This window comes from Triturus cristatus, chromosome 4_2 (assembly GCF_964204655.1).
Source record: "Triturus cristatus chromosome 4_2, aTriCri1.1, whole genome shotgun sequence".
Classification (NCBI taxonomy): domain Eukaryota; kingdom Metazoa; phylum Chordata; class Amphibia; order Caudata; family Salamandridae; genus Triturus; species Triturus cristatus.
The window spans coordinates 735,035,523-735,062,198 of NC_140586.1; the positions used below are offsets into that span (position 1 = coordinate 735,035,523).

Below are 26,676 nucleotides of genomic sequence, written 5' to 3' on the forward strand. Positions count from 1 at the left end.
TCCTGAAGTCCTTAACTTTATGTGCTGGATAAAGAAAGTATATACATTCCTTGTGGGGGTCTTCAAAATGCAGTCTCTTCTTCCCACATGAAGAACAGAGCAAAAACAAGCTTTTCTTAGAAGAATCAGACATAGCTACTCACAAAATTCAGTCCAAGATGAAGAAAAACTGAGCAGAGCTCAGGGAGACTCCCTGTCACACGACTTGCGGTAGAAAATCTGAGGGTTTGCCTCTCTGCGGAAGGGTTCTAAGAGGGTGCTGCAGCCTGATTGGCTGTGAGCCAAGTTTGGTTCATTTTACAAAAAGGCTTAGATAGGCTTATGTAGTGACCTTACTGTCCATAGTAGCCTATGATATAATGATTTTTATCACTATTATATATATATTATGTATATATTTTATTGTAGCGCGAGACTCCCACCTCGTCGGCGGGGAGGATTCTAAGCATGTGAATCTATGAAAGACACCAATACTGGATAACTAAAGTTACAGGTAAGTAATTCATGTTCTTCTGCAGTGCTCTCTATTTCGATCAGCTCCTTCCCACAGCAAACCAGAGGAACTTTGGAAGCTGGCAGCCATAAAGTTTCTCCTTTGTGGGCCGGTAGCTTCAGGTATTGCCTGGGAGCATTCTGAATGGCTGGTGAGCTCTGCACTTTCCACTACTCGTGCTTTTATTACAATTTTTGACTTTATAACACTTTTTAAACAGTTGTGAATGTGATTATCAACCTGCCAGTGTTGCCTTGGTCAAATGCATGTTGTTTGATTTATTTTTATTTTTCACTAGTCCGCTGCTGCCTTGTGTGTCGGAGTCGGAAGCTTCAGCGATCCGGATGATTTACCTGGATTGGCCCATTTTTTAGAGCATAGTGAGTAGCTGCCTCATACTTTGCCTTCCTTTTGTGTTCGTAAATACATGTTCATCTGTCACCACCCATTTCAGTCTGAGCAGTGTCCAGATGTTGTTTTGTCAGCTATCCCTGTCTCATTCAGCCTGGTATGCTACAAGCCCTTGCCTTGCCGTATTTTCCAAGAATGAGTTCCAGTACCATCACATCTGTGTGCCCACTTGAGCACACATTAGCCCTTTGTTTTACCTTTATAGGTTTTTCTGATGTAGGTTCTAATACTGTGCTCGTGATTTCTACCCTGTACGTTAGATCCTGTTTTGCTTTCTCATTCCTCTTAACCTTGCTCATTTGCAGCTCTTCTGCCAGGGACCATTCCAACATGTCTTTTTCTCCATATATGTTTAGTGGGGCTTCGGATGAGTTTAACACTTAGTAGACAATGTCTGACTGCTACCTCCATATTCATTCCAGTCGGAGCCTTGCCACCACTTCTGCCCAGTATTCAGCTAGTTTTCTGCAAGTCCAAGTCATATGCAGGAGTGTAGTCTATCTGTCTCTGCACTTAGGTCAGGCTGGGGATCTGTCTGGATATATCTTATGTAGTGGAATGAAATGTGCACGGTGCAGATAATTAAAATGTGTCTGAATCTGATGTTGCTAGCACCTTTTTACGCCTGCATACAATATTTTTCCCCAGTCCGTGTGTCAATCGCTCTTGTAGGTTATTATCCCATGACTGTCCTCCTTTTAGCTGGAGTGGTTTATAAGAGCAGCACCAGCATATGTCCTTATTCCATTTCTAGCCGTATCTTCAGAGTTCCTGAGGTAATCAGCGTTGCCAAACATTTTATACAGATCTCATTCGCTGTTCTAGTTAGCTTAGCAAATTGGAAACTGCCCAGGTTCAAATCCATACACCTCCTGTGCCTTCGCAAAAGTGATGAATCTGTTACTAGTATACATGCCCCCCAGTATTTAACATCCTCCCTCCCTAGCGCCGTAGTTAGGGCCAGCCATATTTGTCAAAATCGTTGTAGTCACCAGATCTGCGGAACAGGGGACTTGTTAAGACTATTACTGCTGTTTCCTATGCATGTAATGTCTACTCTCCCACTGATTTCCTAAGCAGTCTTTTGTTGCCATTTTTCCATTAAATGCCCCATCGTGCTGTGTGTTGTAGTTGTTCAGCTATATAATATAGCTTAAGATCTGGGAGTCTAAGCCCCCCGCCCCCATGCTCTTTATCCAGCTTCAGAGTCTAGTACTACTCAACTTTTTCTAATCTGGCCCCATCTAGTGAGGTCAAAAGTATATCAAACTCCAAGAAATTGGATTTTTAGATTGAGCACATTTGTTTTCCAGTGTATGCAAACACCTGGGAAGAAATACCGTTTTTGTAGTTGTTACCCTCCCCTTTATGTAGAGAAGCAGTGTGTTCCAAAATCGAACTGAGACTCTCAAACCGTAGCGCACCCTCCCCTATTGTATCATATTGTTGCTTTGCTGAGTTGGTCACATGCATGTTCAAATAATAGAATGTATCCATTACCCTTTTGTAGTAAGGGTTTCCTGCCAGACTTGCTAGGGAAGTTCAGGACAGTCTTATTTCTGTTAACATACAAATCGGAAGCCCCTGCAGAGTTGTCTAGTTCTTGTAGCAGCCAGGTAAGCGAGTTCTTTGCCTTTTTAAATAAATCCATGCATCTTCAACATTGTGTGTATATTGCGTCTCATATTCCTGACTCCGAAGGTCTTTATCACTTCTCTTACTCTGACAAAGGGCAACCTTGCCTGGTGTCTCTTTGTTCTATCTGTCTGATATCAGACTTCCAGATCTGACCTGTGCTGTAGGCTTTCAGTAGAGTAACCTTACTCAACTCAAGTCGTTTGTTTCAAAGGCCATTCTAGTGACCACCTCAAGCATGTATTCCCAAACTTAAGTATCAAGTTCTTTTTCAATAGTGAGCCCACCTAGGGCTCCCTCTACTCCTGTTTTCTCTGTTGCATGCAAGATGCAATTAAGCCTTTAGGTTTATGAGTGTGCTTTAGCCTGGGATAAGTTACTCTTCATAATCTATGTGCTCGAATTTTAGATAGCAGTTTAGTTTCCACATTTAGTATAGGTACCGGCCTCTCTGAACTGTGCACTACTGGGTCTTTATATGGGGTCGGTGCCATGATTATTATGGCCTCATGTTTTCCGAGAGACTTCCTCTGTTCTTAGCTTCCCCATAAATGTCCACAAGTTTCTGGGGAAGCAGAGCCATAAATCTTCGAAGAGAAGCCAACCGCTTCTGTGATGTTTTTTTAGTTTTTTGTAGGTAGCTTACGTATGGCTGTAATGAATTCCTCCTTTTTAGGTCAAGCCTAGGCAGCGCATGTGCGGTCTCTAGACATGCTGTATTCAGTCTATGGGCTTACAGTCCGCCTCCAGCTTCTGATTGGCTTTTGTCTGTGACCTTTAAAATAATGATGCTTCTATAGGAAAGTGCCCCTTTTTGCATAGTTGCTCCCCACCTTTTGCCTAAGGTTGATGCACTTTGACTCAATGTGCCCTGGGTTCCTGCCAACCAGGTACCCAGGGCCTATGTTCTTTCCCTAAACTGTACTGTTGCAAAACCCAATTTGCAACTCTCTGGCCACATGTAAGCCCCCTATAAAAGGTACTAAAGGTACCAAGGGCATTGTGACCAGGGAAGGCCTCTAAGGGCTGCAGCACTTACTGTGCCACCCTTAGAGGCTCTGTACCCTTACACACACACACACTGCCATTGCAGGCTGCATGTTTTGGTGCAGAACAAAGTGAAGAGTCGACATAGCACACATCTCTTTGTGCAATGCCTACAATCCACTGCCATGGGATAGGTAAGCCAACCCTGTAGCTGGGTGAACCATACCAGTGGTGAGGGTACAGGTGCATGAGCCCTGTACACCACAGTGTAGTGTCGAAGTCAAGTCTCAGACATTGTAAGTGCATTAATGCCATAAAAAGTGTATGGTAATTATGAACTCCACAGCACCATAATGGCTTTACTGAAAACTGGGAAGCTTTGTATCAAACTTCTCAGCACATTAAGCCCACACTGATGCCAGTGTGGGACTTGATGAAAAATGCACTCAGAAGGCATCTTAGAGATGCCCCCTGAAAAACAACCTAACTCTAGTGTCCTGGCTGAGTGGCTGCTCGCCAGCTGCCACCACCAGACATGTTTATGAATCCCTGGTTCTGCCGCCGTTCTTGAGGTCCTGAAACAAGCACATCCTGGGACGAGGTGCCAAGCCTCCTCCCCCAGGATGGACAGGGTCCACGAAGGGGAAGCTTCAAAGGCGTGACGCTTTTGTGAGCTTCCTCCAGCCATTTGCTTCTCCCAGCAACTGGCCCGCACTGGTTCTGACCCCCACTTTGGCCAGTAGAATTGGCAGGAAAACCAAGTTAGGAAGAGAGGTGTTCCCACCTTTGCCAACCCAACCCCTCAGGTGGAGGAGGCGGGAGGAAGCACATCTTGAAGATGGGGGGGACCCAGCCAACCAGAGTGAGGCTTATGCCCCCATCCTGCTGACGGGTGGCTTAATTGGGGGGTACCCACCCCAAGGAAGGGACCCATTGATCCCAACCAGTACCTACTAGGTACGCCTCTAAATTTAGTATTTAGGGGCAACCCTGAACCTTGCCTCCTCATACAAGAAGAAGAAGAAAGACTGAAGAGCCGTGCTGAAGACGAAGAGGAGGACACCAATTGACTTGGCCCCAGCCCTACCGGCCTGTCTCGACCTCAACCGACTACAGCGAAATCCCTGTGTGTTCTGCAGCCAGCAGCCCCCAGGAATCCAGAGGACCTTCCCTGCCTTCCCAAACCAGACCTTATCTCCTGTGAGCACCAGATTTGCTCACCCACATACTCTGGCTCCGGCCAAATCTGCGAGCCTGCACCACTCTGCACCCGATGCCCGAGTGGCCTAACACCAGGAGGAGGTCTCCATGGCGATCCTGACCTGGTATCTGGTGATCCCAAACCTGCCTAAAGTCTCTAACCGACGCCTGCAGCCCCTTTCTATAGGATCCCCCTGACCGGAGCTGGCTAGAGAAACCAGACGCCAAAAGACACTCCTTTACCCGATGTCTCACGGCCTTGGGTGGCACAACCGACGGTGTCCCGGCATCTCAAGACATCCCAACTTACCTCTCCAACCGGTGGTCGCCCCCAGAAGATCTTCATCCCCGAGCCTGCAGTGTTTGTTGCCACCTGAGAATACGCAATGAAACCAACAGATCACCCGACGCCAAAACAGCACCCTGCACCCGGCCGCCCCAGTGCTACTATGGGTGCACCTCTTGTGCTAAATCGGATCCCCCTTTGCCCTGAGCCTAACACCAGGAGCTTTGCTTCCACAACCTGTGGCCTGCACTTGAGCAGCCACCAACCGGAGACCGCATATCCCCCCATTGGATAACATTGGGCCTCAGCGCCCGGCCGTCCTAGTGCCAGAGAGGGTGCTTTGAGAGTGCATGCTCGACCCTGGGGGAACCCTGGTTCTAACCCCAGAATGCCAACTCCAAAACCTAAGTACTTAAAGTTACACTGATAACACTGTTTTCTCCCATAGGACTGCATTGACTGCTTTTCTGTGAAGAATCTTCTAAGTGTGGGTTTTTTTTTATCCTGCATTCAACTGTGATTCACTGCATACATCTTGCAAAATAATATTCACTTACCTGTACCAGGCCTGGCTTGGTTCTAAAAATAAAAATACAACTAAATAATAATTTTATGCAAACAAAATTGGTCTGAGGTCAGTCTTTGAGTATGTGACATCATTTCTTGCTTAACACTACACTCTGATAAAGCCTTACTGCTCACCCACACAACTACGAATAGAGAGTAAGGTATTCTCTACTTTCACCTCTACCTACCTTTGGGTTCCACTGGACTCTGTGCACACTATATCGTACTTTGGTGTACTATATACAGATCCAGCTTCCTACATTGGTGGATCAGCTGTGGGGTGTATAACTTTGCCTTCGGTGGACTGACTTGGTCAATACCTGATCATGCAACAGACCTCCTAAAGTGTCTTTAGAAGTTATGATTTTTGAATTGACAAATTACTAAATGTCTTGTTATGGCCTTGGTTAGGTCCCTTTAGAATTTCAGAAAAATAAAAGCTCACTGTAGTTAGGGGTAAGAGGGTTAGAAACTTTTTTCCAGAATGTCTCTTAACAAGAACCCAGCTATTAGTGGAAATATCACCAATAACATAGAGAACCTGGTTGAGGAGCTCGACCTCACCCCTTATCTCCACTTAGAATTCAGATCTCTATGTAAATTTAAAAACTTTCCATGGGTTCCCATCCCTCCAAACAAAATCTCCAGGAGCTGTTGGCAGGATATGTTAAGGACCATCCCACAGAGCAAGGTGAAGACCTCTCAGAGGGGGAGAGGATGGAGGGGATGAGGATACCTTCCAATCCCCCTTTCTTCCTAGGGAGAACAGGGCACTGGTACCCCTAACTCCAAGAATACAAATCACAGTACCTAGACCTCAAACAGGTGGGTTAGGTGCTTCGTTGTCCGTTTAGGACAGCCTCAATGAGGAGACCAACCTCTTAGTGAGGTTCTTGACCAAGAGATTAGATCTAAAGACCAGACTCCTGGCTCTAGAAAAAGAAAGATTAATCAATTAATGGTGGCAGCAACATACTAAATAGGGACAGAGAGCAATCTTATGATCCCAAAATCTCCAAAGGGATTGTCCCCAAATTTGCGGAATGTGACATCACCAAATGGTTCATAGCTTTTGAGAGAGCTTGTGAAATGAGAAAAGTGAGGAAGTCACAATGGGGGGAACTCCTTTGGTAACTGTTCACTGGTAACTGCGGGGACAGACTCCTGACCCCTACAGGGACAGATGCTGGGCTTTATGACCTGATGAAAAACACTCTGATTGAGGGCTTTGGGCTCACAACTGAGGAATATAAAATTAGATTCAGGGCAGCTCACAAAACCAATCCTAGATTGACTTTGTTGACTACTCAGTTACGACACTTGATGGATGGTTGACTGGAAATAATGCGCATGATTTCAAAGGACTTTACAATCTTTTTATGAAAGAACATATTTTGAGTAATTGCACTAATGAAAAGTTACACAACATTTGGTAGACCTAGGTATAATTTCTCTCCAAGAATTGGGAAAGAAGGCAACCACTAGGTCAAGACAAGGGTAACAAAAACAGACACTAGGGGGTAACCAAAAGAAAGGGGTTACCAAACCTTCCCAGGGGAAAGGGGGTGAGAACCCCAAAGACAAAAAGCCAGAGTCTTCTAAAGGGCCACAAAAACCAGCTCAGGGGGGTGGGCTCCAAAACACTTCCCAGTCCAGTGGTAAGTAGAAAAGGAAGAACTTTGATCCCGTGAAGGCCAGTTATTTTAACTGTAAAAAGTTGGGACACTTAACTGGAGATGCTACTTGTTCTTGCGAGAAGCCCACTAGTCCTCCTCCAGTTACTACTGGTGTAGCCAATCTCCAGATGGGATCAACAATGTGCCCAGAGTAAATAGGGGTTCACACTGAAGCAGTTCTAGTCACTGAGGGTGAAGTTAATATTGCCACTTTAGCTGTGTGGCCACCCAACTTAAAGAAGTATTTACAATACCCCTGGATAAATGAGACTAGGATAAAAGCCTGAGGGATACAGGTACCAGTGTCCCCATGGTGAGAGAGACGCAGGTTTCCAGAGAGCAATACCTGTTTGGAAAATGTTATCTCGTCACCAACGCTCACCGTGTTACTACTAAACATGCCATGGCTATGGTCACATAGACGGGTGGGGGGGTGTTACTGGCCTGAAACAGGTAGTGGTCTCTCTAAAACTTTCAGCTGCCTGTCTGCTTGGAAATGACCTAGAGACCTCAGAATGGACTGAGGTAGAATTGAAAACCCATGCAGCAATGCTGGACATCCCTGAGTTTGTGTGTCAAGACTAGAGCGCAGAGCTGAAAACAGGGTGAAAAAGAAGTGTTGGAGCCTGGAAGAGTGGCCCAACCTTCCAAGAGGACAGGTAGGAAGACTGGTAAGCCAGCTTTAGAACAGCCAAAGACTCAGGACCCCTCTCCTCAGAGAGAGAAATTGGAAGCCCAAGAGTGAACTGAGTCTGTGGAACTTGACCCTTACCAGGTTTAGCACTTGGGCAACCCACTAGGGAAGAGCTGTGCCCTGGACAGCAGACCTGTCTAACTCTTGAAAGCCTGAGGCAGCAAGCTGCTGCACAGGAAAAGGGAGACATCGGTGGTACCCACAGAGTCTACTGAGAGGAGAGACTCCTGTATACTGAGGCCAGAGAGCCCAACACTGGTGCCATTAGGAGAGTGGTAGTCCCTAAAATGTACAGAGTTTTTTTACTCACTCTGAATCATGACATCCCCCTAGCTGGGCATCTTGGCCTAACCAAGACTTGGGAAAGGCTAGTCAGCCACTTTCACTGGCCCCAGATAGTAAAGGAGTATGCCCAGAGTCACATGGTGCTGAGCTGAGCTGCCGCCGGAGCTGGGGATCGAACCGTGAACCCTGTGCTCCGAAATCAGCTGCCCTGGCCGCTGCACCACACCTCTCCACATCTGTCAAGCCAGTGTAAAACAGATGGTCACCCAAAGGCCTACTCAATCCCACTATCAGTGGTTGGGGCTCCCTTTGAAAGGCAGGTGTGGATATAGTGGGTCCACTTGAACCTCCCACAGCATCAGGGAACAAATTAATACTGGTGGTTGTGGATCATGCCACCAAGTATCCTGAAGCAATTCCCCTTAGGACTACTAGAGCTGCAGTAGCCAAGGCCCTCATTGGTGTCTTCACCAGGGTAGGGTTTCCTAAGGAGGTGGTTTCAGACAGAGGGTCAAACTTCATGTCGGCATTCCTCAAACACATGTGGAATAAGCTGAGAGAAGGTAGTGTACACAGCACTGCTGGTGATATTCGCTACTACTTTTTAAATGTGTTTTAAGACGTATGTTTTATCCTGTTCCTAAATATGTATAGTAATTATGTGTAACTTTTTGATTTTTTTATAGTCTTTCCGCTTGCACTTTATCATGCTCACCTCCCTGCCGTTTGCACTTTATCTTGATCACCTCCTTCAGCGGCCCCCTGTTGCTCCGCTCCCCGGTCCACCACAGCAGCCAGGCTGGTGTTTGAGTGGAGGGAGTTTTTTTGTCCAGGAAGTGGGCTTTTTCCACCCACTTCCGTTGGGCCATTACATGGCGGCCATCTTGGGAGGTGAGACGCTCTAGTCTCCCTCAACTCCCATTAAGGCTTACGGCTATATACAGGCGATGGCACCGATGCGCGCAACGGGCACGCCGAAGGCAAGCCCGTCTGCGCCTGTCTGCCTCCGGACTTTCAAACATGGAACCACGTTTAACTTCTACATTTGTTCCATTCGATAAAATCATTCAGTCCAATTTGGTCACATTTCTCTTGGAAAATCCAACGTGCCTCTTTAGTGGCCAAAACCCTATCTATACTGTAAGGGTCCCCCACCACTTTTTCTAGCACCACCCATGTGAAGGAGTGCTTATGCTCATTGCAGTGTTGTACCAGTTTAGTTGACAATTTACCCGCTTTTATGGTACTCAAATGTTCCTGTATTATCACTTTGATTTTACATGTAGTGAGCCCTATATACTGTAGCCCACACTGACACGTCAACCTGTACACAAAATTCGTGTTATAGTTGCTAAAGTGGGTCAAATGCCAAACTCTTCCAGATTTCAAGACCACATCCAACGTCTTTCTTGTAAGATTACACACTGAACAGGTACCACAAGGGTAATATCCTGGAGGGACAGTGGTCGCTTTCTGGAGTGGTTTATAGCGGAAATGCACCAATTTATCCTTAAGGTTACTTGACCGTCTAGAAGCTAATCTCGGGGTGGCGTTTTAAAATCGGTCGTGGATAATAAAGCCCAGTGTTTCCTTATTGACTGTCTAATCTGAGTCGCCAAAGGATCAAAGGTCATAACCACTGGCAGGCAATCATCCTTAACCCTTACATTCTGTTCCAAAAGAGCACTGCACGGGGTATTGAATGCTCTTTTTCTCGCTTGGTTCACAATTCTGCGAGGGTACCTTCTCTGTCTAAACTTCTCCAGAAGCGCAGAGCCATGCCAGAGACGGACTACTGGTGCAATAGAACTAGGGCCCTGAAAGGGATGACCTGAACCCTAGAGAACAGTTCGCAGAACGGGGAGGATGGGCGTGCAGTAAGGAATCTATCACTAACTAATGTGTCTTACAAATATGTCGTTTCACAAGTAGGTAACTTGTGCATCTGAAAGAGACACGTTAGTGAGAGATTCCTTACCTTAGAATACATACCCAAGCAATACCAACCCCGGTGGTGGGTCTGCGAAGTGAGATTACACCAGAAAGTCACGGAGAACTGAACGGCCAAAGAAGCTGTCTCTCCGGACCTGACTGTCAAGGCAATAGTGCTTAGTGAAAGTATGCAACGAGGCCCAAGTGGCCGTCTGACAGATGTCTTGCAGGGGGACACCGCATCCCAACGCTGTAGTAGCTGCTGTCGCCCTGGTAGAATCGGCGCGCAGCCCACCCGGAGGTTTCTTTTTAGCCAGAGAGTAACAGGCTTTAATACACAAGACAACCCATTGAGAGATAGTTCTTTTGTGCACAGCCCGGCCTTTCTTGACACCCACGTAGCCAACAAAGAGCTGGTCACACCCGGAACTGTTGTGTGCGGTTGAGATAAAACGAGAGCGCACATTTGGGTCCAGACGGTGGAGCCTCTCCTCTTCTCTTGAAGGGTGCGGAGGCGGAAAGAAAGTAGGCAGAGTTAGTTTGCCCAAGATGAAAGGCAGAGACTACTTTTGGTAGAAAGGAGGGACGCGGTCGAAGCACAACCTTGTCCGGATGAATCTCCAGGAAAGGAGGTTTGCAGGAAAGAGCCTGGAGCTCACTCATCCGCCGAGTGGAGGTAATGGCCACCAGGAAGACAGTTTTCAGAGTCAATAACCACAAAGGACAGTTATGAAGAGGCTCAAATGGAGCGCACATCAGATATGTGAGAACCAGGTTCAAGTACCATTGAGGCATCACAAAAGGAATAGGAGGGAAAAGTTGAGTAATGCCTTTGAGAAATCTATTGACAACCGGGGACTTGAAAAGAGAGGGCTGATCAGGCAACCTAAGTAAGGCTGAAAGAGCAGAGAGGTAGCCCTTGATAGTGCCCAAAGCAGAGCCCTGCTGGGCCAAAGAAAGGAGGGACAATAGGACCTGAGAAAGAGGGGCAGCAAGAGGATCAACAGATTTTGCTGTGCACCATGCCACAGATTCGGGAGGCAAGACAAATTGAATCAGCTGTCGCTGCTCAATCTCCACACAAGGAGCTGGAGGCTGGACAGGTACGGGTGGAGGACCGTCCCCTGTTGCTTCGACAGGAAATCCTCCCGAAGAGGCAGTCTGATCGGGGGATCCACGCTCATGCTGAGTAGCTCGGGATACCAAACTCTTCGAGCCCAGTCCGGTGCCACAAGAATGACTTGGACCCGGTCGCCCCTGATTTTCTTCAGCACTCTGGGCAGAAGTGGTATAGGCGGAAAGGCGTACAACAGACCGCAACTCCACTCGCAACGAAAAGCGTCGCCTAGCGAGTACCGCCTTGGAGACTCCAACACGCAGAACTGCTGACATTGCGAGTTCTCTTCGGTGGCGAATAGATCTAACCAAGGTTCTCCCCACTGCTAAAACAGACCTTGCACCACCTCCGAGTGAAGATGCCATTCGTGATCCTGCCTCAAACTCTCCACGTGAAATCTTTAAGATCGCTTAACACCTTCTAAAACTAACAGTCTGGGATGTCCCGCTTGACGGCTCAAACGCACGCTATGACGAACTTGTGAGATCTTCTCCAATAAAATCAAGGATATCTACAGTTCCTCCCCCCCGCTCCAACCATCAATTTGTGGCGTATGGAGCATTCCGTGTCCAGTGAGCACTCTCTCAGTGAAATCCCCTTCATGGACATGGATACTCTAGTGAATATAAGTGCCTTAGTAAAATCTGGCTCCCCTAATGACCCAGCACCTCCCCAAATCTTTAGTAATGCCGGGGACACAGTCTTTCCAGTGCTGCTGAAGCTGATAAACTCCTCCATCTCGACCAGACTAGTACCCCCCACTGTGGAAACAAGCTATGGTGAGGGCGCTATTGAAGAAACCCAGCCTTAACCCTGATACACTTGGAAATTATCGCCCTATCTCCCTCCTCCCCAGGATCAGCAAAATGCCAGAAAACCATGTTAACTCAGTTATCTCTGCTTTTCTCGAATCTCATAACACATTTCACTCATTGCAAACTGGATTTCGCTCTAACACGGGACTGAAACCGCGCTACTTGCAGTGGTTCAAAATGCCAAAAAGATCCTAGACAAAGGAGGATCGACGGCTATCATCCTTCTGGATCTCAGTGCCGCTTTCGACACTGTTAATTATGACATCCTGATCCACAGACTGAGGAATGTTGGTCTATCAGGCAGTGTCATCACCTGGCTACAGTCCTTCCTCAAGGACAGGAGCGTTCAAGTCTTTGAAGGAGAGAACTCCTCAAATCATATTCCACTTGGCTGCGGCATCCCTCAGGGCTCATCCCTGAGCCCGACGTTGTTCAATGTCTACATGAGCCCACTGGCACAGATTGCCCTCCCTATTGGGATAGACATCGTTACTTACGCCGATGACACCCAATTAGTGGTGGCCCGTAATCATCCAGGATCCACCTTGACCAGTCTAGGCCCCTGCCTGAAGAGAGCCGTCAAATGGATGGAACTCTCCTTCCTCAAACTGAATGGAGATAAAACGGAGCTCATGCTGCCGGGCAACTCATCAATTTCTGGCTTCGGCCCAGGCTGGCCAAGCTGTCTTGGCTCCCCACCCACACCCAAAAAACAGATCAAAAGTCTAGGTTTGTGGCTAGATCAGTCACTTACTTTTGATCATCAGGCAACCAAACTGGCCGCATCCTGCTATGGCATCCTGCGGATGCTCTGCAAAGTTCTTCCACTCCTTCCTATTTTAGCAAGGAGACTCATGGTCCAGGCCTTAATCCTTTCTCGCCTTAACTATGGAAATGCTTTGTATCTAGGAGCTCCTAGGGTGACCACAAACAAACTGCAAGTCATCAAGAATTGTGCAGCACAGATGCTTTTTATGAAGCCCAACCACCACTCTGCAAGACCTGCTCTGAAAACCCTGCACTGCTTCCCGGTTGCGGATAGAATGATTCAAGTCTCTATGTATTGCTCACAAATCCTTCTGGAAGAAAGGCCCCCCCCATTCTCCAAGCCATCATTTCTCCTTATCACCCAAATAGATGCCTCTGATCATCCAGTCACTACCTAGCTTCGGTCCCCAAAATCAACAGGATGAGAAGTGGTGGTCGTTCTTTCTATTTGACTTCTGCCATGCTCTGGACCACAATTCCCCCCTCCACCTACGCTCGGAACCAAATCTTCCCCCCTTCCGTAAAATTCTGAAAACTTGTTTTTTTCAAAACCCCACCTATTAAGCTGTTGTGAACTGCCTTTCTCTCGGCTAGTGCTGGGACGCCTTTGGGTAGCCATGCGCTCTACAAATATCTATAACATAACACATGTGGAAAGAGTGTGGGGTGCAGTACAAGTTTACTACACCCTATCACCCACAAACCAATGGTCTTGTTGAAAGGTTCAATAAGACATTAAAGGGCATGATTGTGGGGTTCCCTGAAAAACTCAAAAGGAGATGGGATGTCCTCTTACCCTGTTTGCTTTTTGCCTACAGAGAGGTGCCTTAAAAGGGAGTAAGGTTTTCTCCCTTTGAACTTGTGTGGCCATCCTGTTGGGGGACCACTCTGTCTTGTTAAAGAGGGTTGGGAGAAGCCTTTCCAAGAACCCAGCAGGATATTGTGGACTATGTACTAGGCCTAAGGTCCAGAATAGCAGAGTACATGGAAAAAGCTTCCAAAAATCTTGGTCAGCCAGGAGCTCCAGATGAACTGGTATGACCAAAACACTGCACTGGTGGAATTCCAACGAGGGAAAAAGGTGTGTGTTTTGGAGCCTGTGGCACCAAGGGCCCTCCAAGACAAATGGAGTGGCTCTTACCCCATCTTAAAAAAGAAAAGTGGGGTCACCTACTTGGTAAACCTGGGCACAAGCAGGACCCCCCAAAGGGTGATCCAGATGATCCATCTAAAACTTTTCCATGATACGGCTGACATAACCATGCTGATGGTTACTGATAGGATCAGGAGAGTGAACCTCTCCCTGACCACCTCTCTTAAAGCCCTTAAGATGGGTCAGTGGATGGAGTGGTCTATTCAGACACCCTCACTGCCCAGCAGCAGGCTGACTGCAAGCAAGTCTTACAGCAGTATGCTAAGCTCTTTTCCATTACTACTGGTCAGACAAACTGGTGTACCCATGATGTGGACAGTGTACCTGTCAAAAACAAGGTCTATCGACAGTCTGATCATGTTATGGAGAGCATCAGAGCTGAAGTCAGCAAGATGCTGGAATTAGGGATTATTGAACCCTCTAAGAGCCCCTCGGCCAGTCCAGTGGTTCTAGTCCCCAAATCTCACCCACAGGGTGGAAACTGGGAAAATGAGGTTCTGTGTGGACTGTAGAGGACTCCACCAATACAGATGCTCAACCAGAGCAAATGAGTTGATAGACAAATTGGATGCAACCAAATTTCTAATTACCTTTGACTTATCTGCAGGGTACTGGCAGATAGGCGTGGCACCAGGAGCCAAAGAAAAAACAGCATTCACCACACCTGATGTGTATTATCAGTTTACTGTTATGCTTTTTTAGATTAAAGAATGCCCCTGCCACCTTCCAAAGGTTGGTGAACCAAGTCCTTACTGGATTGGAGGCCTTAAGTTCAGCATATCTTGATAATATTGCTGTCTTTAGCTCCACCTAACAGGATCAGTTGATCCACCTGGGGAAGTTTTTAATAGCCCTACAAACTGCAGGCCTAACAATCAAGGCATCCAAATGCCAGATAGGGCAGGAAACGGTTAAAAATGTGGGCTACCTTGTTGGTGGAAGCCAAGTGAAACCTTTACAACCAAAGATCCAGGCCATACTGGACTGGAAAACTCCAACAACCCAGACTCAAGTCAGAGCATTCCTTGACTTGACTGGGTACTATAGGAGGTTTGTGAAAAGGTATGGGTCCATTGTGACACCCCTCACAGAACTCACCTAAAAAAAAGATGCCCAAAAAGGTAAACTGGACAACTAAATGTCAAAAAGCTATCGACACCCTGAAAGAGGCAATGTACTTAGCACCAATTCTGAAAGCTCCAGGCTATATCAAGCAGTTCATTGTGCAGACTGATGCATCTGGGCTAGGGATAGGAGTGTTACTATCCCAGACCAATGAGGAAGGCCAAGACCAGTGCCGCTGAGGGTGCTTTGAGAGTGCATCCTCGACCCTGGGGAAACCCTGGTTCTAACTCCAGAATACCAACCCCAAAACCGAAGTACTTATCGATTAACACTATTTTATCCCATAGAACTGCATTGACTGGTTCTCTGTGAAAAATCTTCAAAAGTTCGTTTGTATGAAAACCCTAAGAAACTACATTTTTGTAAAAACTGAATTACTTACCTTTTGTCTAGGAAATGTCCCAGTGCGATATCTAGGCATATCACACTGATTAGTAAAGTAACTTGAAAAGTAATCCAAGAACTAACATACACAGTAATCTACAAAGTAACTGAAAAGTAATTTGGACTGTTGACTGACTTGCAAATCAACCAAATGCATTTTATCCTGCATTCAACTGTGATTCACTGCATAAATCTTGCTAAGTATTATTCGCTTACCTGCATCAGGCCTGGCCTACTTCTAAAAATAAAAATACAACTAAGAAATATTTTTTATGCAAACAAAATTGGTCTGAGTTCAGTCTTTGTGTGTGTGACATAACTTCTTGCCTAAATGTGTACAATAAATGCGTAACACTACCCTCTGATAAAGCCTTACTGCTCGCCCATACTACCACAAATAGTGAGTTAGGTATTATCTACCTTTACCTCTGCTTACCTTTGGGGTTCCACTGCACACTATACCTTACTTTGGTATAGTATATACAGAGCCATCTTCCTACAGCTTCTCTTTGGGTAGTGGTTCCTGCTTGTCCCACCTTTTTTCTCAATTGGTGACTCTCATGGCTCACCTCATGACTTGCCCTCTTTCACTTCTGGTAATGTATGTCCTGTCTATGGAAATGTTTTTAATTTTACATTTACACCGACCACTTCCAGCACAGCACACTGTGAAGCTGCACTTTATCTTTTTATTAATTGTAAAGAGACTTTCCCGCTCAGCGCTGCTCCTGTTTCATGACCGCCAAACTTGACATGTTTTATATTTCATCTACATTGTTTCCTTGCCATTTTTAAGTGACGATCATTCGTCATAGATCAATTTATGTTTTTTTAAAGGCATTTTTTTTTAGCAACACCGAGATTTGAACCTGGTTCCCCAGGTCCGAATTCTGCAGCTCTAGAGGTTACGCCACAGCCTGTCTCCTCGAGGCGCTGGCCTCATGGCTAGGGGTATGTCAGTGGGACAGGGAGCGGTGTCGCCTAAATTAAAACCCCCACACTTCACACCGAAACTTCGCAGCTGTGTCATCTGTGGCCACCTGTCATAGACCAACAGCAAAATAAAACTACCACTTCAAACAACTTTGGAACATGGATTAATGGAGTTAAAGGCCTGGTATCCAGATTCACTGCTGTCAGAGACGACGAAGCAGCTCAGCCGGGTGGGCCGATCAGGTCTCTCCTTCATCTGGGGACCTTGTAATTCATGATTTTCATATTTTACAGAAATCGTTTTCGTGTTTAAGTTGAAAGATATGGAAGGGACTGTTCGAGATCTTCACTTTCATGGTGTGAGACGGCTTGCCACACCTGCCCTCATAGGTGGACTTACCTTACCTCGTATTTTCTGGACCAGCATTTGCCACCGTCACTTTTGTAGCCGCTGCAGGCTCTTTCTGTCATGGCTGCTGTACTGAATCTGGTACAGTAGGGACACTTCTCAGCAGGACTGTGGTACTGATTCCGGTTCTGTGACATGGCACCAGTGCTGCCCTCTCAACTGATATAATTTTAATGAATGTACACACCTCAGCACTGCAGACTGGTGCCTGCATGTTTCTGATATTTTAGGTATATTTAAAGGTTGGCCCGCACTCGACAGAACTGATCTCATAAGTTGATAACTTACTTTGAGCACTTCTGCAGATTTTAAGGCTGTTATTTCTATTGCGCAATTTACTGATTCTCAAGCCACTGACCTTGAAAGGAGGAAGGACTGTGTTGCTCGTTTCGGGATTTGAGCTCTTATGTCTCTGCATCAAAGGTTACATTGCCAAGCCACCCTGCAAACACGAGGGCACAGTATTCGCATTTCTCATCAGGGCTTTTTACTTGAAGCTATTGACAGTACTACAGACCTCCACAGCGCTGTGACACCCTCAGTGAGCAGACAGTGTCTGCATCTCTTACCAGGGCTGCGACACCTGAGGCTGCCAGCCCCTATACAGAACACTACCAGCACTTCTCACCAGGGCTGCCACCCCTCATACAGGACAGTACTGGCACTTTCCACCAGGTCTGCCGCACTTTATAAAGAAATCTAGTGGAGCTTTTCTTCAGTGCCACCACACCTCGTGCGCTTAACATTTAGCCTTATCAAGGCCAGGAGCAATTTTATTTTTTAGGTGGAAATGGAACGGGTACACTGTCAAAATCACTTGTGGTGTCAGAGAATGGATTTCTTTTTCCCCCAACACAGGAACTTATATGAGACCCATAACCTGCCACCCAAAGACAAAACTCAGTCTAATGACCCCAATACACCACATAACTGAGTCAGCCAGAGGGGGCAGGAATGTGTTGGCTTGAGAGGAAAGCTCCACCTATTGCGACAATAGAAATGTTGTGGAGCATTGGGCAGAGACACTTGACTGTTTTTATTTAGTGTTGAGTGGACTTAGTGAATGCTGTGTGTTCTGAGCCTTGTCCAGTCATAGTGTGCCTTTACTTGCCTCACTCTGCCCCAAGGTGTACCTCAGCATTACTCCGCACCACAACATCACTCATCACCACCGCAGCATCACTTAGCACCAACTCAGTATCACTCAGCATCACCCCGGCACCAACACACCACCACCTCAGCATTACTCAGCACCACCTGAGTATCATCCAGCATCACCTCCGCACCAGCACAGCACCACTTCAGTTCCACATCTGCATTACACAGCACCACCTCACTGGCGTCTGTTGATTCGACGGTGTCAGTCTGCTGGTAGTGTCCCAAACTCCACCCTCCCGTTGTTTATGTCCTCCACCCCACCCCATTAACAAAAAAACCTATAACTAACAAAATCATTAAAACAGACAGAAAGAAGTTGACAGCATTGCCAAAAAAAAAAAAAAAAAAACTATAAGACATTTATGTTAATTATTTTTATAATTGGGTCATTCAGTTGTACATAATGTCTTCTTGGTTATATATATGGTAACAGAAATGCTTATAACACTTTAATATAACTTTTCATCTTGCTACACAGCAGCCACAATGCTCTACAAAATAGCTTAAATACATTGGCAAAGCCAATAGCTCTGGCTAAACACTTATAAGGTCTGTATGAGGCTGGCTTAGTATAAGGTGCACACTTATTAAAGTGCTGCACCTTGCACTAATCCAGGCAACACTTATGGTGATTTTAGTGGTCTTTGATAACCATAGAAAGCTTTCATAGTGGTAGCTGTAGAGAGCAGCCTTCAGGCTTATCTTAAAGGACTGTAAAGCATCTTGTTTTACGACATTTATTCAACAGTGTAGATCAGATGAAAAAGAACCACCCAGTGTTTTATAAAAATTAAGTCTATGTATTACACAACACAATCACTAAGACATTGGTATATCTCCTATCTTGAGATATCTACAATACACACAAGAATATTTCCAAATAATCATGTATACCACTCCCCTGGACCCAAAGGAGATTTTAGTCTTCAGCTTACTGAACTCATTGCCACTCATATTTTAACATCCAAACACTTTCTCCTAATGGGTTATTTTAACATCCACCGGGAAGATCCCTTAAATACAGAAACAATGCAACTCCTTTCTGACCTTTCCATGCTTGGCCTTAAGCAGATAGTTGAAGAACCTCTGCTTATTGAGCGGCCACGCCCTTGATCTAATTCCTACTAATTCTCCATTCTCGTCTTTTGAGCCCCCTTGTCATCTGCTAATCAGTTTTTAGGTCACCATAACACATGTGCCAGAACACCCCCAAAAATCTAAGCAAATCCTTATAGGACACTGGCGCAAAGTCATTCCGGACTCCTTCGCTAAGGATTTCAATTTTATGGCTACGACGGAGGATGGAGATCTGGACAGAGCACTATCAGATTATCCCTCTGCTTTAGGAATAAATCATGTTTATTATGTGGTCACAAAAACAGCTATACTGCCTACATCTGTGCGCCGGCAGAGCGAAAACTGTAGAGATAGACACAGCGTATAGGTCTACATCCCCGAGGCCGACCTCGCAATGAAAGTAAGTCAGAGTGAGCCAGTTAGGCGCAAATGGAAACACCACTTTTATCTAACAAAAACAGGAATAAAGAAACGAACCCCCCACCCATAACCTCCCCCCACCCACCCTCCGCATCAGTTCAGATCAGACAAGGCCATAATTTATGTCTCCACCTAGGGGTAGCAAAACCAGTTAGTCACTGCCCACTGCGCCTGGAGGCTCAAGAGGTACAAGTCGCAAGATTTGCAAATATTTCGGACACGTAACTTCCCTCATATCTTTAGTGAGGATCTGCAAAAAGGGAGCCCACAGCTTTGGAAAGTCCGTGCCTTTCCCCTCCACACTTGGGGACATCCGCTCCATCGCTAAGAGTTGACAAAGTTTCTGGATCCAGTCTCGAGGATCTGGGATAGTCAACGATCCCCAGTGCGCTAAGACCACCTGTCGCGCTGCCAGCAAAGCCATCGCTATTTGTTTACCTCTTAGCGACTTCAGCGGGAAAAACTTGGGATGGGGAAGACCTAGCAAGGTGTGCTCGAGCGCTCGCGGTAAAAGGATCTGGAAAGCTGCATCGATATCATCAATTATTGCATTCCAATAGCGCACTAATTTGGGGCAGCGCCAAAGCAAATGCACCAGAGTGCCCACAGAACCACACCCTCGCCAGCAGAGATCTGACTTGAAATTGTCCCACCTCTTGATGCGCGCTGGGTTATAATACCAGTGAGTAACCACCTTATAGGTAGATTCAGCCCCTGCTGTATTGGAAGCAGTATGATGTGCCCTATAAAAAATGTGGTCCCACTCCTTGTGCGACAAGGGCCTCCCAAGGTCAATTTCCCACCCAACCTGCACTTTAGTACAGCACCTCCGCGCTTGAGAGGTGATGAGGGCATAGAGTTCGGAGATGAGTTTACGATCATCTGTCTTACACCCATTTTTCGAAGGATGTCAGGGGACGGAACATTTCGCCAAATTCTCGAGCCGCGTAACCCAGTGCACAACTTGCGCGTAGGGAAAGGCATCGGCCTCCAGCAACGCATGCTCCCTGCGCAACTGAGGAAAGGGAATCACAACCCAGCGATCGAACAGGGCACCCACCTTCTTACAACGTTCCTCCCTCCATCGCTGGAAGATCTGGGATGCGCAACCTGGCGGAAAGTCGGGGTTATCAACTATAGGAGACCAGGGAGAGGGAAACGTCGTCCACCCCTTCGGGCCGGCAAGTCGATCCCACACTTAAAGAGTCGGGGGCGTAATCTGAGAAGAGTACAGTCCCCATGCTCTGTGCCGACGTGGAAGCCATAGCTCCCGCCATATGTTCCGGCCAGCCACCGTCTGATCCATAAAATTCCAGTGCTTGCTGGAAAGCGGCCTATTCCACTCTGCTATGAAGCGAAAACATGTTGCCTGGTAGTAGGCGCGTATAATCGGGAAGCCAAGCCCTCCCTGCGCTTTCGGGGAGGTCACATGAGCAAGCGCAAGGCGCGGTTTCTTATTGCTCCACAGGAATCTATTAAGCAGCCCCTGGAGTTTGCGAAGGGTACCCGGCGGCAGGCTCAAAGGGAGCATTTGAAAGATATAGAGGATACGCAGCAGAACCTTCATCTTCACCGCCGCCAGCCTGCCAAACCACGCCAACTTGAGACGAGACCAGGCCACCAGGGCTTTGGTCGTCTGTTCCAGCAACAGAGAATAGTTAAGAGCGGCAGTTTTAGCAGTAGAAGGGGTCAAACAAATGCCGAGATAGGTAATATCCGTGGATACCCACTGAAAGCGAAAGTCCTGTTTGAGGTCCTGAACTTCTGTCTCTGGAATAGATGTTAAGAATTTAAGACTTGGAGAAGTTCACCTTAAACCCCGCCAACCTTCCAAAGGTAGAAAGCTCAGTCGTCCGGTACCGCAGAGTCGTTCGCGGCTGCATAAGAGAGAGGATGACGTCATCAGCATACATAATAATTTTTTGGGTGTCTGCCCCGAACTTCAAACCCACCACATCAGGATTGGCACGGATGTGCTGAGTAAATGGCTCCATATAGAGCGCAAACAGGAGGGGGGGGGGGGATCAGGGACAGCCTTGACGCGTGCCGCGGGCAATAGGGAACATGGCAGATTTGCAGCCATTAACCCGAACCGCTGCTCTGGGGAAGGCGTATAGGCAGCGCACCCATCGAATGAAGTTGTCCCCAAAGCCGAATGCACGGAGCACCGCAAATAAGTAACCCCAGTCCACCCGATCAAAGGCCTTCTCCGCGTCGATGGACAGCAGGAAGGCCGGGGTATGCGATCTATGGACAGAATCGATGAGGTGCAATAACCTCTTGGTGTTATCCCCTCCTTGTCTTGAGGGTATAAAGCCGGCTTGGTCCGGGTCTATGATGGCATCCATGAGGGGATTAAGACGGGAAGCTAACACACCCGCAAACAATTTAGTGTCAATATTAAGAAGAGGGATTGGCCTGTACAATCCGCACACCTTGGGAACCTTCCCAGGTTTCAGGAGCACAGAGATGGCTGCCTCAGAAATGGAGGGCGTCACCTCCCCTGTATCGAAGAAGGAATTAAAAAGCTTTGTGAGAAGAGGAGCCAGTTCCACACAGAACTGCTTATAGAATAAGGCCATAAACCATCCGGGCTGGGAGATTTAGCCACTTTGAGCCGCGCAATCGCGGAGATCACCTCCTCGAGACGGATAGGCGAGTCTAGATCATCAGCCGAGGACTTAAGTAAGGGAGTGATATTACTGAAAGACAGATAGTCGCTTGGATCAGGCAAAGGAGCGTTGCCTGTCGAGTAAAGGTGCTGGGAAAATTGACGGAATGTGTCCGCAATCAGCGCATCCGTGGTATGCTCCACCGCATTCGGACCCCGGATGACAGATGGCAGACATTTGTGCCTGTGCTCGTAATCTATGCACCAGCATCCTCCCACCCTTCTCTCCACTGAGGTAGAATTTATACCCCAGCCGCAGGAGCGCATATTCAGCCCTGTCCAAATCCAAGTGCTTCAGCATACGCGCAGAGTTTCCAACTCCCTCCACACCCTCGGCGCCCCAGTGCACTTGTGAACCACTTCTAATTCCCCAACCGCCGCCTCCAGCTCCCCGCGCTTCTGCTTGTGGAGTCGCGAAAAGGACGCAGCAACCGCAATAAATTCCCCACGAACTAAGAGTTTTAGGGCTTCCCAGACCGACGCAAAGACGTACCCTATTGCGCATTCTCAGAGATATAGTGCTTAATAACGGTTCGGATCCTTTGAATGACGTCATCAGAATGAAGCAGGGAATCACGAAGGCGCCAGCCCGGAGGGGTAGATCGCGCACAAAATGCCAATAATTGGACCGAGAGGAGGGCATGATCTGAGAGGGATCGGGGAGCAATAGTCGCAGCGCGCAAATGAGGAAGAAGAGACGCGGAGGCCAGAAAGTGATCGCGCGTATGATTTGTGTGCCGCAGAAAAGTAGGTATAGTCGCGGTCTCTCGGGTGCTGGATTCGCCACACATCACCTAGACCGCAGTCAAAAAGCCACTGTTTCCCAGCATTTGACAGCGCCCCGGCTTGGTTAGACCGCAGAACCGACCTATCGACCTCCGGGTCCATTACCAGATTTAAGTCGCCCCCAATCAGAAGCGCGGAATCCAGGGAAGCAAGAGCCTCAGACAGGGCGGAGCGCAAGAAGGGATCCTGACGTTCATTCGGGGCATACAAAGATCCAACCGTAAAATGCGTGTCCCCCCACTGCACCCTGACTGCCAGAAACCGCCCTTTCATCTCTGCTATCGTAGAGACCACCTTGCGTTGCGACCGCACACTAAAAAAGATCCCCACTCCATTGTGTTTGTACTGGCCCGAGGACCAAAACTGCTGTGGGAAGCGCCTATATCGCATGCGCGTGGTATCTTTAGGCAGAAGGTGGGTTTCTTGCAGTAAACAGATATCCCCCCCCAGCATTCTCTAAGAGGGACAGTATGGCCAACCGCTTGACTGGATTGTTCAGCCCTCGCACATTCAGACTAACAATAGTCAGGTCCCTACTCATCGATACGCAGAAGAAGAAGGAAGTGTCTAGATACCAACCCCAACCCCCTAGGATCAACCCTAATGGAAATCAGCCTCACCATTAGGACTATCAGCCGAGCACGGCCCTGAACTGATGTGGAGCCCCAAATAAAACACCCTACTACAACCCCTATCAATGACACAGAAAATTCTGAGCAGGACATAGTAAAAACAAGGTAAGAAAAATACAGAATAATGAGCACCCAAGGGAGCTAGATGGAAGGTCGTCCCCGAGGAAAAATCCCTGAGGCAAAAGGCAAAAACAGGTACTCAAAGGGAAAGACAACAGTTCGTCTCAGTGAGCAAATGTTCAAGGGGCCGCAGCTCATCCTTAATCCGAAACATAGAGTACCGAACAAGTCCATGGCACGTCAGGTATCTGTGAAAGTGTGTGCCGCTGGACAACTCCTCCCCTCCAGCACCAGCAACTGAGCCCAAAAAGATGCCAAGGTACGTGTATCAGGGGACATCAGTGCCGTCGGTCACCTACGATACCGACGAAAGGACCGCCTCTCGCTCCAGCCGCCTGACAGATGCATCCGGTATAGAGCTAGACGATGGGCCCCCAACCCGCTGCCAATTGGAGGAGCCCCTGCGCCACCGCGGGCGAGCGTGAGCAGGTTCAGGAGGAGTAGAAGGTCGGTCCAAGCCCAGCACGGAGCAGGCATCCTCAAGGGAGCGAAGTTGCAGGAGCTTGCCATTGAGCTTAAAGATGAGGCGCAGTAGATTCCCCCAGGAGTCGGGGTATGCCCCGTTCTCTGAGATGAGTGGTAACAGGCTTAAACGCTCTGCGCTTAGCCAGCGTGGAAGCCGCCAGGTCCTGAAAGAGAGCAGGCTGATGACCCCGAAACTGCACCAGATGCAAGTCTCTGGCTTTGCGGACGATTTGTTCCTTAATTTGAAAATGGTGCACACAGACAAGGATATCCGGAGGGGGGGGGGGGGGGGGGGGGCCCTTAGCACCGCGCGGGAGATCCACCCGATGGACACGAGTCAACTGGACTGCCTGACCCTCCTCATCACCCAGGATCTGCTGAAAAAGGGCACTGATGTAAGCACGGAGGTCATTCCCCTCTTCCTTCCACGGAACAGCCCGGATGTGGATATTATTACGTCTGGAGCGGTTCTCCAAATCCTCCGCGTGCACCTGTAAATCCAGATTCTGGTCTTTGAGTCGGAGCATCTCCTGTTGAAGTTGGTGCAAGTCATCCTCCCTACCCAGGTCATGCTCTTCCAGCGTCGCCATCTGCTCCCCTATGGCGTCGACATCCCGCCTGACATCCCTAAGATCCGAGGAGAGCTGGGAGCGCAACTCTTGAATGTCCTCTTTCATGGAGGAGAACAGCTCAACCATAAAGGCTTTGGTCGCTGGGGCATCCGCATCATCCACCTCAGGGGCCCGTCGACGGGCCGTGTGACTGGCGGACCAGGGGTGGTCTGAAATGGACCCTTCAGGGCCTTGTCCCTTTTGCCTTTATTGGACGACATGGTGCAGGAAAGCGGGACGAACTGTCGCAAGGGAGCCCAGACTCAAGCAAGGGGAAGGAGCTGTATCCACCCCCGACAGAGCCCCCCCTCCAGGCAGGCCACCGGGTAGCAAGTGATAAAGGAGCAAGGCCGCCTGCAGCTAAGAGGACCGTGCCGGCAAAGAAGCAGACACCCCAGCCCCGCAGCGCCCGGGATCAAGCCAGAGCAGCCCCAAGGGGAAGCATCCCCGGAGAGTGAACCACGACTTGGTGATAGCCAGACCCTAGCACCAAAGTCCCACCAGTGGGGTCCCAGCCACCTGCACGCAGAAAAGGACGCACTGCTAGTCGAATGCCTCCGCCCGTCGAACCACGGGCCGACCACCAGTCACACAGGAGCGGGGCAGATCATGAGCCCCCAGTTGCAGGAGGAATCTAGATATGCAAGAGGCCACGCGCCACACTCCAGCTGACGCTTCCAGTACGCTGCCTATCCGCAACCAACCTCCCAGTCAAGCAGGGGGGTGAAGGGGGGGCCCAGTAGCAGACAGCCCCCGCTCCACCTCCACTATCAGCAAGAATGACGTCCGCGGAAATGCGGACTGAGCCCCACCACCGGCGGCACCCCGCTCCTCTCACCGCCACCAGCCGCACAGCACACCTGCAGATGTGGGGGCCCTCTATGTAATCAGAGCCACCGGTCAAGCGCTGCTCCCTGCACCCAGCGTAGATGGACCAATGGCGCCCTTTTTTCCACCGCCTCCAACACGGGCGCTGTCCGCCGATCCGTGGACCGATCGCACCCACTGCCCCACCTCTCCTCACCTCAGCCGCTCCGATGTACCGCAAATAGCAGCAGCGGGCCCCCTCCTTACCCGGTGCTCGTCTAGGACCGAAGGGCTGCCGCCATCAAGGCGCCGCCACGCCACAGAGGAAAGAAAATGGCGAACGCACTGTCTCCGTCACAGCAGAGCCCACCAGGGAGCGTCACCGGGCTGCGCTCAACCTCCAGAGCAGCGCAAGGAGGCCTCAGGCAGTCAGCAACTTCGAGTGAGCCCCCATGCGAAGCGGCAGCTAGCCAGCCTCAGCGCCGCCGCGTCCACCCCAGGGTCCGCCGGGCCGCAGCAAGGCCGGGACCGGGCGGGCCGACTCCTGGGGAGAAACACTGGGGCAGCAAACAAGGAGCCCGCCGCCCACGGCAGGGGGGCAGCTAGCAACTGTCTACCAGCCAGTGAGCACAGATGGGCACTTTGAGGGCGATATACAAAACAAAAGTTGGGCGGCGCCGGAGGGATAGGAGAACGCGTCCTATCTCGCAGCCATCTTGGCCACGCCCCAATCACTCTGCTTTAAATATGGCGCTCAACAAACTGGCCCCTTTGAAAATCCACCCTTTAGCTAAAAATGGTACAAATGCTCCATGGTACACACCAGAATTGTGCAGTGGTAAAGCCCTGTGTAAAAAAAGCTGGAGAGATGTTGTCGTCAGCCCTATAACCCCAGTGATAAAGAGGCTTACAAAGTAACCTTAGCGCTGTTTCAGCGTAACATTAAACAAGCATTGTCATAGCCAATAGGTCTCGCTTTTGGGACCTTATAAGTATTTAGTTATGCAGCACAATATCGTTACTGCAACAACATCAACTGTTGCATGGCTAAACACTTAT

General features: G+C 48.5%; 1 protein-coding gene across 1 annotated transcript in view; it reads left to right on the plus strand.

The window, feature by feature from the left end:
- NRDC (nardilysin convertase) overlaps positions 1-26,676 on the plus strand; it is a 1,316,087-nt gene that overhangs the window by 163,762 nt on the left and 1,125,649 nt on the right. The window contains exon 3 of the mRNA XM_085602630.1: positions 792-873. Coding sequence (XP_085458756.1) covers positions 792-873 — 82 coding nt within the window. The remainder of the gene's footprint in view (positions 1-791; positions 874-26,676) is intronic.